The sequence below is a fragment of the Brachycentrus maculatus genome, unplaced genomic scaffold (assembly GCF_059751285.1).
Source record: "Brachycentrus maculatus isolate JH-2025_06_01 unplaced genomic scaffold, ASM5975128v1 h1tg000038l, whole genome shotgun sequence".
Lineage (NCBI taxonomy): Eukaryota > Metazoa > Arthropoda > Insecta > Trichoptera > Brachycentridae > Brachycentrus > Brachycentrus maculatus.
The window spans coordinates 920,766-936,222 of NW_028280792.1; the positions used below are offsets into that span (position 1 = coordinate 920,766).

The window sequence follows — 15,457 nt, forward strand, 5'->3', positions numbered from 1 at the left end:
CCTGGTGGTCTATCGTATGGATATCTTCCGATCCCTCCGCTACCGATTTGACTTCTGTCGCCGTTTGGATATCTATCCCAACCAGGGTACCTGTCGATCGGGTATCTTTCCCTGTTCATTGGGTATCTATCTCTGTCAACGGGATACCGATCTCTATCGACAGGATATCTGTCAATCGGATATCTTTCTCTGTCGATAGGTAACCGGTCTCTGTTCGATGGATATCTGTCTCTGTCGATCGGTGGTCTGTCTCTATAAATTGGAATCCTGTCTCTATCGCCCGGAGGATATCTCCCATACGCCGGATATTTACCTCTGTCCGGTCCAATAGGATATCTGTCGATTTCGTTTCCGTATGGGTCGGGGTATGGATCCGGTCTGTCTACAGGGAACCGATCACCTCCTGGAGGGTATCTGTCAAAAGGTTTTAAAGGTCCTATTGGATAGCGATCATCAGGATATCTGTCACCTCCTGGATACCTGTCACCCCCAGGATACCTATCGCCTCCGGGATACCTGTCACCTCCGGGATATCTATCACCTCCTGGATATCTATCACCTCCTGGAAATCTGTCACCTCCAGGATACCTGTCACCTCCAGGGTATCTGTCACCTCCGGGGTATCTATCACTTGCAGGATATCTATCCCCTCCTGGATACCTATCGCCTGCGGGATATCGGTCACCTCCTGGGTATCTATCGCCAGCAGGGAGCCTATCGCTCGGGGGGTATCTATCGCCTCCTGGATATCTATCGCCTGAAGGGTATCGGTTACCTCCTGGATATCTATCTTCTGATGGATATCTGTCGTCTCCCCCTGGATACCGATCGCTTCCAGCGGGATATCTATCGCCATCGGGATATTTATCACCCCCGGGATACCTGTCCCCTCCAGGGTACCTATCTCCACTCGGAGGGTTCCTGTCGTCTGGGTATCTGTCATCTCCAGGATATCGATCTCCTCCCGAACTCGCAGGGTACCGGTCACCATTTCCTCCAGGATATCTATCGTCGTATCCTCCGCCGTTTCCTTTTGGGATATTGAAACAGTGCAATTAGATTTATTGGATTGTCAATTATCCAGTTAAGACATTGATAGTTTTATCAATATCAAAGTGCCAAATTAGAAAGTTTTTTTATAAAGATTTGTGCAAAATATAAATGTCATACTTAACCCTTTTCAAATGGCTTCGTTAAATTTGAATTCATTAATTTGAAGTTATTAATAAGCTAATGATTTTTAGGGTGATTGAGTTTTGTTATGATTAGTTTATTAGAACGATTCCTGACCAGATATCGTGTTAAGGTATGTAATGAATGGTTAGATGGATTTTCTGTACGATGAAGTGGCTTTACCTGGTCTGCCCCAGTCTCCGCTGCCTCCCATGTCCGGCCTCCCCCCTCCACTAGCCCCTCCCCCTCCTCCTGCCGCCTGCTCGCCATCCCCCCCCATCAGCATGTGATCTAGTAAAGGGGCATATTTGGCTATATGTGCTGGTACAAGTGATAAGCACCAGGTGCCACATTGTGGGCATAACGCCTCCAAATTGTCCATCATCAAAGTCCTGTCAATTATCTAAAGTCTTATAATTGATGCTCACATCTGGATTATGATTCTCTTTTGTTTCATTTCTGAAAATACTTTTTTCCTGTTTTGTCTTGATGATATCGACGTGCCCTACATAAAGTGCCCTAACTACATTTTTGTCGATTTTGAGATATTTGGTGTACGTTATCAATAGACCGTTATCTACAAATATAAATAAACAAAAAAAATACGCTTAGTTTTCAGGCGTATAAGACGCTATCTACATCGAATTTTCGAAATGAACTGAACTCCTAAAACGCTAACTACAATATTTAATTTTGACAAAGCAAAAAGTTTTAAAACGATTTAGTTTTTATCGTGTTTTTCAATGTATAATACTAGTTTAGAATTTCAGATAAAACCGTTAATTAATAAAAAAAATACTTTGAAAAAATCTTCTAAACTCTGTCCTGTAAAGTAACAGATTTGCAGAGGGGCACTTTACGTAGGGGCCGTCGATATTATACGAGTATTTTATCACATTTACATCAGTAGTCTGACGATTGATGGCAGCGATGAAACTCTGGTAATATTTACTTTGTTTATAGCTAACGCACAAACCGTCAAAGAAAGAATTAGTTTTTTAGCTCTCAATCTTCCGCCATCGTCTTCATCAGAGTTTGAATAAGCTTCGTTACTAAAACGTTGCTGTAATTGTTATCAAAACATTTTTGATGCTCAGAACTATCTGCAATTTGGACCCGCTATGGCACACAATCCTAAAGAAAGAATGAATTAGTATTAGGCACAGTAAGTTAATGAAAAAGCCGAGTTAGCACATCAGCGCAGAAAATGATAGCGAATTATTTAATAATGTTAGTATTTAGTTATCCTTGATGACAAATGCGATGATTTGTATTAGTCGAAATGTTTTTAGCCTTGGGTTATTATCATGCAAGTAATGATCCCGCCAACTTAGAACATCGTTCATAATGTTGATTACCTGAAGTTGTTTTCAAAAGTCTTTGCCAATCTTAGGAACTGACCAGAAAATGTGTTTTATTTAAAGTATTCATACCTTCATGGTCTCCAAGGCCTTCTCACATCGATGAAGTTTGTTTAGATTAATTATTTAGCAATACAGTGGAACCCCGAAAATCCAAACTAAGTGGAGTTGTCGCCTGTTTGGTTTGAAAAGTTCGGATTAGCCGAGAAATTTGTAATCCATATATACATAATACTTTACTCTACAGTTATTGTAGTGTAAAGTATTAAGTATATATGGATTACAAATTTCTGTAGTTACTGTAGTTACGTTCTTTTTTTGTTTTTTCTTGCTTATTCAGCTGTAATGTCAATGAAGTTGACGTTATGTTTTTTAAAGCATACATACATTATTTGAAACATTTTACATTTCAAACTAATATTACAGTACTTGAGTAGAAATTTAACTTCAATACTGTATACTTTATTGACTTTTCAATAATTTTATACAAAATTAGGATATTTACAATAATTTTATATAATAATATATCGTAGTCATACAGAAGAAAGTGACCAAGTGTATTTTTTTACAAAAACGTGATCATTGACTATTTGATATCTTACTAGCTTAATATTGCCCTGAAAAAATCCCAAAGGATTTTAAACTTGGAAGTTTAATATATTGACTTGTTGAAAATGACTAACTGCATTGATGTTTATTTTCCTGCCAAGCAAAAGTTACTTAAATGGCCCTCCTGAACATTTTACGTTTTGTTAGTTGGTCAGTTTCTCCTGTACGACTACGATATATTTTCTTCAGTCTTTGCGTGTTGTTAAATGTTTTTCTTCAAAATCTTGTTCGGAATTTCCAGAATTTCGAATTTCCGGGGTTCCACTATAATTTCAACATAAAATATGGGTCAAATAACATTTTTATGTTTTTTCATTACTTTTTGTGAATTCTGTTTTTGGCTTATCTATTTGATTGTTATAAAGCTGGGTATTCACTGCGTTAGCGAGCGTGCAGAGCTTCATTCATCTGTAATTTATGCTTTGCAACAACTCCAACAATAATCTTTATAAAATTAATAAAGTTTGTTTTCCGCACTTTTTTTTATTAATACAATTCAACCTACCGGTTTCAACAATACATTGTTATCATCAGGGTTTATTTTAAATGAAAAACATTACAAAACATTAAAATAATTTCACCAAAAACTTCCACACACTCCATAAAAATCCTTAAATTTTAGGATTATTATGGGGTGTGTGGAAGTTTTTGGTTAAATTATTTTAATGTTTTTAATGTTTTTGATTTAAAATAAACCCTGATGATGACAATGTATTGTTGAAACCGGTAGGTTGAATTGTATTAATAAAAAAGTGGTGAAAACAAAGTGTATTAATTTTATAAAGATTTTATAAAATATACCACAAAGTATCTGCGGAAAACATTCAAGAAACTTCAACAATCGCTGTTGTTGTACGATCGAATTTTATTTTGCGCAACGTTGATTTTTTTTAATGACATTAGGAATTATTTACCAGAGCACTAGACTTACGCATAAGATTCTCGTAGTAATCATAGTCCGCGTCGTATATGATTCTCATCCCGTCCCGCTGGTTGTATCTGCTGAGCCGACACGTCCTGAAGCGGTCGCTGTACACCGCCGACCTGCACTGGAAGCTGGTCTGCCGCAGGCACTCGTCCAGGCACTCGCTGAGCGAGCGGCCCGTGATCTCGGAGTGGAACTCCCCGCCGAGGCGGCTGTTGCGGTAGCGCTGGAAGGCCGTGTCGGGACGACGGCCGTTGGAGAACAGGTGCGACGTCACGGAGTTGTCAGGATATTCCGAACCCCGCGCTAGTAAATACAGGGAACGTTTGAGAAAGATGATGAGGATAAGGGAAAATATTAAGGTAACAGAGGAGCAGAATATACCGGAGTGGAGAATGAGGTGTCGTTTATTGCTGCAGACCAATCCACAGGATTGAGACTAAAGAAGAAGAATAGATTTGACTTAAAGAATCGCGGAACAAAAGTCGAACTGGGCAGGTCATGTGGCACATATCGCTCACTCCTTTCAAGAACGTCATAAATAAAAAAAATGATTTTTCAGGAGAACGTTTTTAAAGTTTAAAAATATAATACAATGTATCAAAAATAAATATCAAGCCACTTATTGAACTTTTTACTGTGCAACATATCTTTTTAGTAGATTTATATTATCCACTGACACTTCGTGATGGAATTGCATTTTTAATATATTATTAGATTAAAACCAATATTTTTAGCTTTTCCACTTTATTTTTATTTGACCAGCGACCGGGTTTCGTCGTTACCGACATCATCAGACTGGTCTGATGATGTCGGTAACGGTCTGACAGACTAGTCTGATGATGTCGGTAACGACGAAACCCGGTCGCTGGTCAAATAAAAATAAAGTGGAAAAGCTATAAATATTGGTTTTAATCTAATAATATATTAGATCTTTTTAGGTAAAACCTGAAGGTTTTTTTTCCATTTGGAAAATATTTAGTATATTTAAAAAAATAATTAAACAATACTTTTTCTTCAAAATGCAAAAACAACACTTTCTGTCCTGTAGCGGGTTAATATTAAGTTAAAATTATGCCTCTTTTGCTGGGATATAGTACATTTCCTGGGCATTCCGAAAACATGCACAACTGAAAATTGTCGATTTTTGATTTATGACGTTCTTGAAAGGAGTGAGCGATATGTCTGAGGATAGATGGATGAAAAACGTGCTTGACTGGAGAAGGCTTAGAACAGGAAGCAGGAGCGTGGGTAGGATCCAGACAAGATGATCCGATGACATTAATAAGTGGTGGGTTGGCACTGGAAGAGAGTCGTGTCCAACAGACAACTGTAGAAGTCCAAGAAGGAGGGCTTTGTTCAATACTGGGCTCAAGAAGAAGGCTGCAGTAGATGAAGAGATGAAGAGATGATGAGATGAAGAGATCATCATGTATATTGAGATGTCAAAATGTAAAAAAAATAATTTGTGAGAGAAGAAACCTAGATTTCTACCCAACATGTTACGAACAAAAATAATTTACTAATAATAGAGAAGTCGAACCCCCAAAGCTAGTCTTTTTTATCTTCTTCTGTGCGTGTCATGGCGGTCTCCCTAAAGTCGACTATCACTTATTTTGCGTGTTAAATGTTAAATCAAACACTGATTTTTTGATTCTACTAAGTTGTATGTATTTTATTTCATCTTCACATTTGTTTGAAAATGCCATAACTTGGCGAAATAACTGTCACAAAATTGATTTTTATGTGTTTTCTTTTAACAATAAAATACAACTTAGTAGACTCCGTAGTGTAATGGTCAGCACGCTCGGCTACCGTTCTGAAGGACCCGGGCTCGATTCCTAGGGGGGGTAAGAATAAATATGAGTGATTTTTTCACTGTAATATTTATTCAATATTACCCTGGACTGGTACTTGAAGCGGAGGGCTGATCACCTTTCCTTCATGTGTAAACGATCAAGATAACACTGCGTTTATATGACGCAGTGCCCTATGCACCATTGGGGCGCGGATAAGGGTTTATTAGTAGACTCAAGAAATCAGTGTTTGATTTAACATTTCATAAATTATTTTTTGACATATCAATAAAGATGAAGAAGAATATGGAAGTCTGGGCATTTACGGGGCTTACGACCGTCATAGGCTGATTTGTGAACGAGTATTTGGACACACTCAAAATGTTGTAACATTTAATACATAAATTAAAATGGAGCTCTACAAATTAAACGCCAAATCTATAAATAATTTGATGTTTTTCTTAAATTCGTTTCCTTACGGTTATCCAAGCAGACGAGATCGTAGAAGTGGTGAGTAGGGCTGTTGCTGACCGTGATGTCGTCCTTCTGGGAAACTGAATCCTCTTCAGAGAGAATGCACATTCGGCTCGTCTCGTCAAACTCCACAGACCGGCAGAAGTATCTGGCGAATCAAATGAAAACACGTGCTCAGATTTACATGTAACATGTAACCAGTGGCGTGCCTAGGGTTTACCAGCAAGGCAAGCCCATTATTTTTCACATTCGTGAATACATGATGTACCTATAATTTCTTCACCTCATATCATTCCCAGTATAGTAAGCACCCAGAAAGTATTATAAATATAAACAATGTATTGTAATCATTGTAAAAATATGCTAACATGTAACTTTTGTAAAGTATAGCCATCACCTTGAAATAAAGAAAATGTTCACCATAATAAAATATCTTCCTCAGATATTAACCATAACCAATAAATACCATCACCATGGCATGCATAGTGTTAAATAATCATGTAAGCGCGCGATAACACTTCCCAAGAGAGAACACTCTCCCAAGAGAGAAATTCCCAAGAGAGAACACTCTCCATTCCTTGCCACAACACAGCATTCCTCAGTAATTCCTTTATTGTCCAAGCGGCTGAACTCTGGAATGAACTACCTCTACATGTAAAAAATGCACCTTCTATCTTAACCTTCAAAAAACGCCTGAAACATCATTATCTTACCTTAGAACCCTAACTGTCCATCTCCTCCTCCCCTGACCCCTCCTCTCTTTCTTAAACTTGCTACCGAATTCTACCTATTTATCATTAGAATCCTAGAATACTTTTTTGTCTAATTGTTAATTAATTGTTTTTAGTTTTTTGATAAAATCTATTACATCAGACAATAATATGTATTAACTTTTAAAAACGTCCGAGACATTACTATCTGTCATTAGAATCCTAACTGTCGATCAAACCTCCTCCCTCTACCTCCTTCCCTAAACTCCCTTCTTCCTTTGCCCTCCTTATTATCGTCTTTTGTTAATTTATGTTTCTTTTTAAATGTCAATTTGTAATTTATGTTTTTTTAAATGTTCGAGTACTATCTGTCCACTGATTGCAAACGGCTATATATGGTATCAAACGTTTTGATCATTATCACTAGTCCGTCTTTGGTCGGTTGGAAGATATTGCTTTTTAGCAATAAGCCCGCCAATGTACTTTTTATTTTCTGTACATGAAGTTTAAATAAATAAATAAATAAATAAACATTTAACATGTAACAGTAAAATTAAGATCAGCTTTAACGTTAAGACTGAAAAAAACATAACTCATAACAATTGTTAGACGTGTCTCTACGTAGGTAGTACTGCGTATATATTAGAATTTGTTTTTTTTTTTAGAATATACTATAAATTTAAAAATATTTACAATTTTTCTTAACTCCTTACCTTTCTGTAACTCGTCTCTTTTCTTTTCTCTTTTTTTCAAAACCGTGTATTTATTTCAAAGAAAAACTTGTTTTTTCAGTACTAAAACTGTACTTTAAACAAAAAATATAATTTCGTTAAATGTTACCAGAGTTGAAAGAAAATTAAGCCTTAAGAAAATTAATTTAATATTTAATTAATTATCAATTTTTAAGTATTAAGAAAATTAAAATTATATTTAAAATTATCGATAATTCCGCCTTGACTCTAACGTCACCATCAATATCGCTATCAATATCAACATCAACGTCAACATTAACACAACTACTAAGTCCGTCCGCCTCCGTAGTGTAATGGTCAGCATGCTCGGCTACCGTTCTGGAGGTCCCGGGTTCGATTCCCAAGGGGGGTAAAATAAATATAAGTGATTTTTTCACTGTTATATTTATTCAATATAACCATGGACTGGTACCTGAAGCGGAGGGCTAATCACCCTTTCTTGATGTGTAAACGATCAAGATAACACTGCGTTTGACACAGTGCCCTATGCACCATTGGGGTGCGGATAAGGGTTTTATTATTACTATACTAAGTTAATGTCACTTGCTGTGTTTTGTAGATATTGAATATGAATTTATTTGTTGTATTTTGTGAAAACATAATTAGAGAGAAATTCATCTCAACAATATGAGCCCGTCGTGTTTTTTCCTCGGTCTTCCTTGTTCTCTATTTCCAAATACATTCACCACATAAATTTGTTTTACTGTTCTTCCTTCGCTCATCCGTTCCACATTACTAAATAATCATCCTTATACATATTTCTTAATTTTACCGAAATTTTACCGAAAAAAGTATTTTTATTTTTCGAAATAATATACTATATTGACAGTTTAGCTTTCACTGATAGGTTTTTATTTGTAATAACAGATTTCAGTGCACCATTCAAATTATCTTGATAATATTTCCATCCCTAGAAAACATACTTCCCAAATATGCGAAATCATTCATCTGTTCTAAAATCCCCATTTACTATTATTTTACACCCAGATCTACATTCATCTCTCAAAAACTATGATTTGAGATTTGCCGCACGTTTATCATCAAATCGCTTTCCTTGCACACATTACTCACCTTTGACACCAGCGCCTGCAAGTCTTCAAAATCATTATTTTTCTTCTAACCCTTATCCACACTCAATGGTGCATAGGGCACTGTATTGTATTGACACAGTGTTATCTTGATCCTCACTTACATGAAAGCCAGGTGAGATCACTCCTGCGCTTCAGGGACCAGTCCAGGGTAATATTAAATAAATATTAGGATGTAAAATCACCAAAATTTATTTTCACCCCCCCCCCCCCCCTGGGAATCGATCCCGGGACCACCATCCAGCATGTTTGCTAAACACACTTACCATTGCACCACGGAGACGGATAATAATAACAATTAATAAAATAATTAAAGAGTTAGAATTGGAATTATATTGGAAACTTACTTTTCTGCTCTCAAACACATATCTTGACATTCCTCAAGAGTCAGATTGGAGAAGATGTCGACTTCGAACGGTCCTCCGAGCCTCTTGTTCTCTTCCTTCACAAACACCGCCAGTCCGTCGCATCGCCTCTCCGCTAAAATGATAAAACGGACAGTCACCAACTTCATTGCACTAATCGGCCATGGTCTACAAAACGCGACAAATTATTTATTAGCAAATGTGATTCATGCACCGACAGCTCATCAGGTCGGATAACCTTCCAGCCAACAATGGCCGACCGAATCTGTATTGGATCAGCATACCCGAGCCGGATGTTGGTCGTCCTGGGTGAAAACTTGCCCGCGCAATATTACGTATGCACATCGTGGGAAAAATGTTTATTTTTAATTAATGTTTTGCTTGGTAAATACCAATATTTCTTAAAATCTACTGTGAAACGTGATTCGGTGCATTCCGCATCATTTTCAAACACCATAAATAATGCGGAATGCATCGAAACACGTGTCACAGTAGATTTTAAGAAAAAGTGGTATTTACTTAGTAAAACATTAATTAAAAATGGATAGATTTTACCACAAAGTGACTGGCGATCGATTGGGTTTCATTGTGACTGATATCATTAAAAAAATCCTTATCCGCACCCCAATGGTGCAAAGGGCACTGCGTCACATAAACTCAGTGTTATCTTGATCGTTTACACATGAAGGAAAGGGGTGATCAAACCTTCGCTTCAGGTACCAGTCCAGGGTAATATTAAATAAATATTAGAGTGAAAAAATCACTTTTGTTTATTTGACGCCCCCCCCCCCTGGGAATCGAACCCGGGACCTCCAGAACGGTATCCGAGCGTGCTGACCATTACTCTACGGAGGCGGACAATATATATGATATCAAAGTAGTCTGTTACAATAAAACCCGATATTTTTACAAACTAGATCATCAAGCATTTAAAAACTCACCAGTCAGACAAGTGTTTTCCAAGTAGTCTGAATTCGGATCGTCCATCAGCAGTTCAGGGTGAGTCCGTCTGGTGAACCTGCTCAGCGAACAGGATCGCAGGGAGGCGTCGTACGACGCAGATCTGCAGACGAAGCTGAACTCGTCCAGACACTTGTCCTGGCAGTCGCTGCGGTTGGCGGCCACCATCTCCTTCAGGTCTGCCGATGGTAGCTTCAGCTTCTTGCGAGGATGGCGCTCGAACACGTAACGTCTGCTGGGGCACTGCCTCTCTGGGCGATCGGCTACGTAAAATGAAATCAATCATAATGATTTGGCTATGAATTTTCGTAGTGCACTTTTTTGTTATTGCTTATTGGGTTTTGGGTTTGAAAAATACTTTGAAAAATTTAGGTTAAATAATTGATTCTCTGTCAGTCGTAACAAAATTTTCGTAATCCACTTTTGTTTATTTCCTTTGGAATTTTGGTTCGAAAAATACTTTAAAGATTGACGTTAAATTTATTAATTCGTTGTTAGGGATCGAAATATAAAAAATAATTTTTAAAAGCTAAAATTCAATTTTACAACATGTTTCAGCATTTTTATCCATCCTCACACATGATATTTTGAATCGGAACATAAACGTATAAGATTTATTTTTCAGTATCCTATGTACCTACATTTAAAATACTCTTAGCTTTTTCAAAGTGATTAAAGCATATTTTTTTCAAATCATTTATATCTATCAACATTTCATTAAATGATTTAACAATATTTGAGGTAATATCTTACCAATTTAAATATAACTATTATTTGTTATATACATTTTTTTATTAAAATCCATTGTGACGAGCGTTTCGAGGCATTCAGCATCATTAGCAATCACCTTGGCAAACTTGATGCTGATATCAAAACACGTGTCACAATAGATTTTAATAAATCATGGTATTTACCAACTAAAAGTTAGTAAAATATCAATATTTCACGAGGAAAAGTAATGAATTGTATGTAAAATAATAAATAAAAGAAAAACTTACATTGCAAGCAAATTTCCGAAAAGTGTACGCTGTTTGGTACAAGCATCAGGCTTCCGATTCCTTCAGGAGCCGCTTGTTCCCTCGTCAGGTAACACGTTGACTCTTCGTACTCTGGTGCTCCTGAGAAGGATGCTATCCTGGATCCTGGTTGGAAATCGAATGAGGAGCACGCCCTCACCAAGTTGTTAGTTGCAGTGCGATCTCTCAAACATAAATCCTGGCACTTTTCCAAAACCCGGAAAGGGGGTGCAGTATCTCTTACCTGCAAAATATCATTTGACTTAGAGAAACATATGGAGATAATTCGTTAAAATTATGTTTATATATGTTATTTTTGTGATTTCAAGTAAAATAATCAAACAATGTTGCCATATATACAGGTTTATCTGTATTGATACAGATTTTAGGCTGCCGTTACAGAAGAAATATTTTACTCTTAGGTAGTACTTTTAGTTTTATACAGATTTTTGGAATTGGACATGATAAAACAGAAGAATGAAAATATGTTTAGATTCGAGGATGATTAACATTTGATAATAAGTACTGAAACTTTGGAAGGATTATTACCATCAAAACAACTACAGTGATCCATGCTACAAACTAAAAATAGAAAAGGTTTTGATTTCTAAAATTAATAAAAATGTGTATGAAAATAAATTTTGGGTTATTGATTCTAAACAGATTTCTAGACTGTTTGATTCAGATTTTTAGGTTAGGCATATGGCACCACTGTAATCAAATGTGCTATTTCAAATGATAAAATAATATTTTAGGGAATTTGATTCGCGACTTTTTGGGACTCCTTTAGCATTCGATTTTAGATAAAATCAACCTTTTAATTCAGACAAAGATAAACAAATGGTATTTTCACCAAAAAAAACTTACCACATCATCATCGAATCCTTGTAATTGTTGATTAGGTAGTCTTTCATACATTACTCTCCCAGCTCCTTGATTGCATGTCGTTTGACCTGATTTAGGAAAAAAACGTTTAATGTCGAATTTAGATTTTCACAGAAGTTCATTTAATTTTATTTTTTGTATCAGACACTGAATTATTCACCCTACGGATGGGATATCATTATTTTAAGTGTCTTAACTTGATATGAAACATATGTCGTTCCTCTTTACATGAAAGAAGATGGAAAATATCAGTCGAGAAATTGGTAAAGTATTTAATTAATTTGTTTTGTTTGAACATATACTCATATGGGATGCTCAGACTCCTATCTTCTTTCATATACAGAGGAACGATATATTTTTGATGTTATGTTGAGACACCTATAATATAAATGAATTCTTGTGGATTACACTTTTTCTTATATCTTAAACATTGTATGCAATAATTTTTGTTGGTTATGCAGTTTTCTGGTGATCAAATACATTTTGAAAATAGAGGTAGATAAATGATATCTTTCACCTATATACGTATACCTGTCTTTTGTATTATCATTAATGGCGTCTGATAATAACTCGGTGAAAATACTATTTTGTAGGCACTGAATTGATATATGTATGTCAAACATTGAACTCAATTGATGACGAAGAAATTGAGAGATGCAAAGTTGTTGAACTTACCATTTACTATATTGAGGACTGTGAGGACACTGAAGGCCTGCATGGCAGTACACAGGCTCTGTCGTCTTCTTTTCATCTTCACTTGCTATATGGACAGCCTTCGTAATACTGGGTCAAGTGTTATGATGGCTGCACCATTTCCTAACTGGAAAATTAAAAAAAAAAACATAATTTGGTTTCCCAATTTCTCAGTTTATTGTGCTGTAATGGTGATTAAATATATTTATTAATTTGTAAGAATATATTGACTTTATTTTTAAATGAGTAATATCCACGCTAGTAATGTTCTCTGTACAGACAGCTCAAAAGATCGTCTTTAATTCTCTAATATTTTACTCTAAAATTTTATAATATATTCAACAGATTTAGGGGATATATTTCACTCCACACCATAAAAGCGCCATCATAACAATTAAACCCTTTTTTTCAAATTTTCGTTGAATCGTTGGAGAAATCTATCAACTTTATTACTGTTATATTGTCTTCGTTTATCATTTACGCATATTCCCATGAATATATTATTTATTTATTTGGCATTAGCTTACTGGAATAATACGATGAATTAACTATTTAAAAAAATGAAATGTATATGACAAGTTTTGAGTAAACTCAATTAAAGTAAATCATTGATAAATAAATGCAAACACAAGTAGTTTCGAAAACTACAGATCTTCTCATTAAGTGAAAATACAAACTGTTCGTATTTTCACCTGGCGATGAGAACATCTGTAATTCTCGAAACTAGTAATGTTTACATTCATACAGTCAAAAGCGGTCTTATAAAAGTGCTATTTCAATTTATTTCAATTTTCATACAGAATTGCAGAGATGCAGGAGACAGACAAAAATAGTTGTACAGTTGAACCTGGATATAAAACCTTTTTAAACGAGAGCCCAGTTTTAAAGTCCTAAATTTAAGGTCCCATCGTTTTACCAATCTATAAAATATAGCATGGATATAAGAAATACCTCTTTGTTAGAGGAAAATATCTCGCTCCCTTGGACTCTCTTATATCCAAGTTCGCCTGTAAATATAGCCTATATTATTTAGTCATCACATAAATTCTGCGCTTCATGATTTTTCGTTAGGGAAACGACGTTATTTTACGTTTCGTAGTAATCAATTTTTTTGTTAACCAATAAAAGCATTTACATGATTGATAACATCGAAAAAAAAGATTAATTAAAATTTTGAATTAGGGAAAAAAGCGAATTTAATTAGTGGTTTTGCATCGAGAATGATTTTAATTAGTTAGTTAATTTAGAGCAACAATAACATCGATCTGGTCCACTTCGTGCGAGTCCAAGCAGTCCGTATTTGCATTCGTATCTCGTTCCGAAGGTTACCATCTCAGTTCATCACGAATTCATATTGTTCACCATTTTGTCAAATATTATATAAGTACCAACGAAAAATGATCTAATACGCTTTTTCGTCGCGTGTTTCGACAAACACAGTAAACATGATTGTTATGGGTAGTGTTTAAGTCCTGAATATACAACTTTATTTTTTTTTTAAAGGATTCAGCATTGGCCCCAAAATACTTAATGAATTGTAGTCCATGCAAATGAAGCATATTTTATGTCGAACCTCAGAATATTGAAAGCTGTCACACCGCATGCCCAGATCTGACACAGAAGCATCTAGGCTTCCTGACAGATCTGCTCTTGCTAAGCAATTTTTTTAACTAAGTAGTGAGATTTATTGAAAATGTGAAACAATATAAAATTGTATCCCGATTTTACTGTGAATTTACATTTAAAAGCTTTCAATAAACCTGTCACTACCAATCTAAATAAATACAAGATTGTAAGTCCATCACCAAATTTTCTAGAAGTACCCCGGTGTAGGCAGTGAAAGGAATTAGTATTTAGTTCAATTAGTCAGCTAGATCCGATTCCGACTCGACGTTGGCTGGTACACAGACGCCCACAACCCCGACCAGCACAGCAGACAGACACGGAACAGTTCAAAGACATTTACAGAGAATGGCCAGTCATCGCATTTCCAGAACCTCAGAATAAAATGAAAACTTTGATTTTTGCCATAAGTATTCTCTCAAAAGTCCTCAACCCTTAAGTGCATAGGTCGGAAAAGTGTGGCTCGTAAGCCAGTCTTTGTGCCACTGTTTAAAGTGCCACACTTTGTGCACCTTTTAAGTGCGGCTTCAGCACAAATATCAGCGGTAAGGCTCTTCAACTCTGCTTATTCACGCGAACAATATTTTTCAAACATGAATCTTGTTTAAGACAAGCTGAGAAGTCGTCTGATTGATGAGAGCCCGAAAACAGGCTTAAAATAACGACTTGCAAACCTGATTTGATTAAACTTTCAAAGTAGATGCAATAAACCCTGTAAATATTCAGACTTCCATATTCTTCTTCATCTTTGATGAGATGTCATAAAATAATATGAAAAATAACTCATATAATTGGAGATAATCCAGATTTGTGAACGAATATTTCTTTTTTTTTCGCAAGTGGCGGGAATCGAAACCGCGGCGCCAGTTTCGCAGTCGAGCGTCTACCCAATAACGCCACGGCGCCTATCAATATGTAATTATTATATTGTCAAATGCACAATAGTTTTCCCTGTGCATCCGGCAATTAACGTGAAACTTCAACTCAGAAGAGTGGTTCAGCGATGACATTGAACCATTTGACGTTC

At 36.0% G+C, this 15,457-nt stretch overlaps 1 protein-coding gene across 2 annotated transcripts in view; it reads right to left on the bottom strand.

Moving 5' to 3' along the window:
- LOC148312582 (uncharacterized) overlaps positions 1-15,457 on the bottom strand; it is a 50,711-nt gene that overhangs the window by 16,175 nt on the left and 19,079 nt on the right. For both annotated transcript variants that reach the window (XM_088276333.1, XM_088276330.1), the window contains 8 exons: positions 12,790-12,934; positions 12,097-12,182; positions 11,212-11,473; positions 10,195-10,476; positions 9,236-9,368; positions 6,344-6,486; positions 4,075-4,374; positions 2-1,030 (listed from right to left, as the gene is read on the bottom strand). In XM_088276333.1, coding sequence (XP_088132459.1) covers positions 2-1,030; positions 4,075-4,374; positions 6,344-6,486; positions 9,236-9,368; positions 10,195-10,476; positions 11,212-11,473; positions 12,097-12,182; positions 12,790-12,865 — 2,311 coding nt within the window. In that variant the 5' untranslated portion in view covers positions 12,866-12,934. The remainder of the gene's footprint in view (position 1; positions 1,031-4,074; positions 4,375-6,343; positions 6,487-9,235; positions 9,369-10,194; positions 10,477-11,211; positions 11,474-12,096; positions 12,183-12,789; positions 12,935-15,457) is intronic.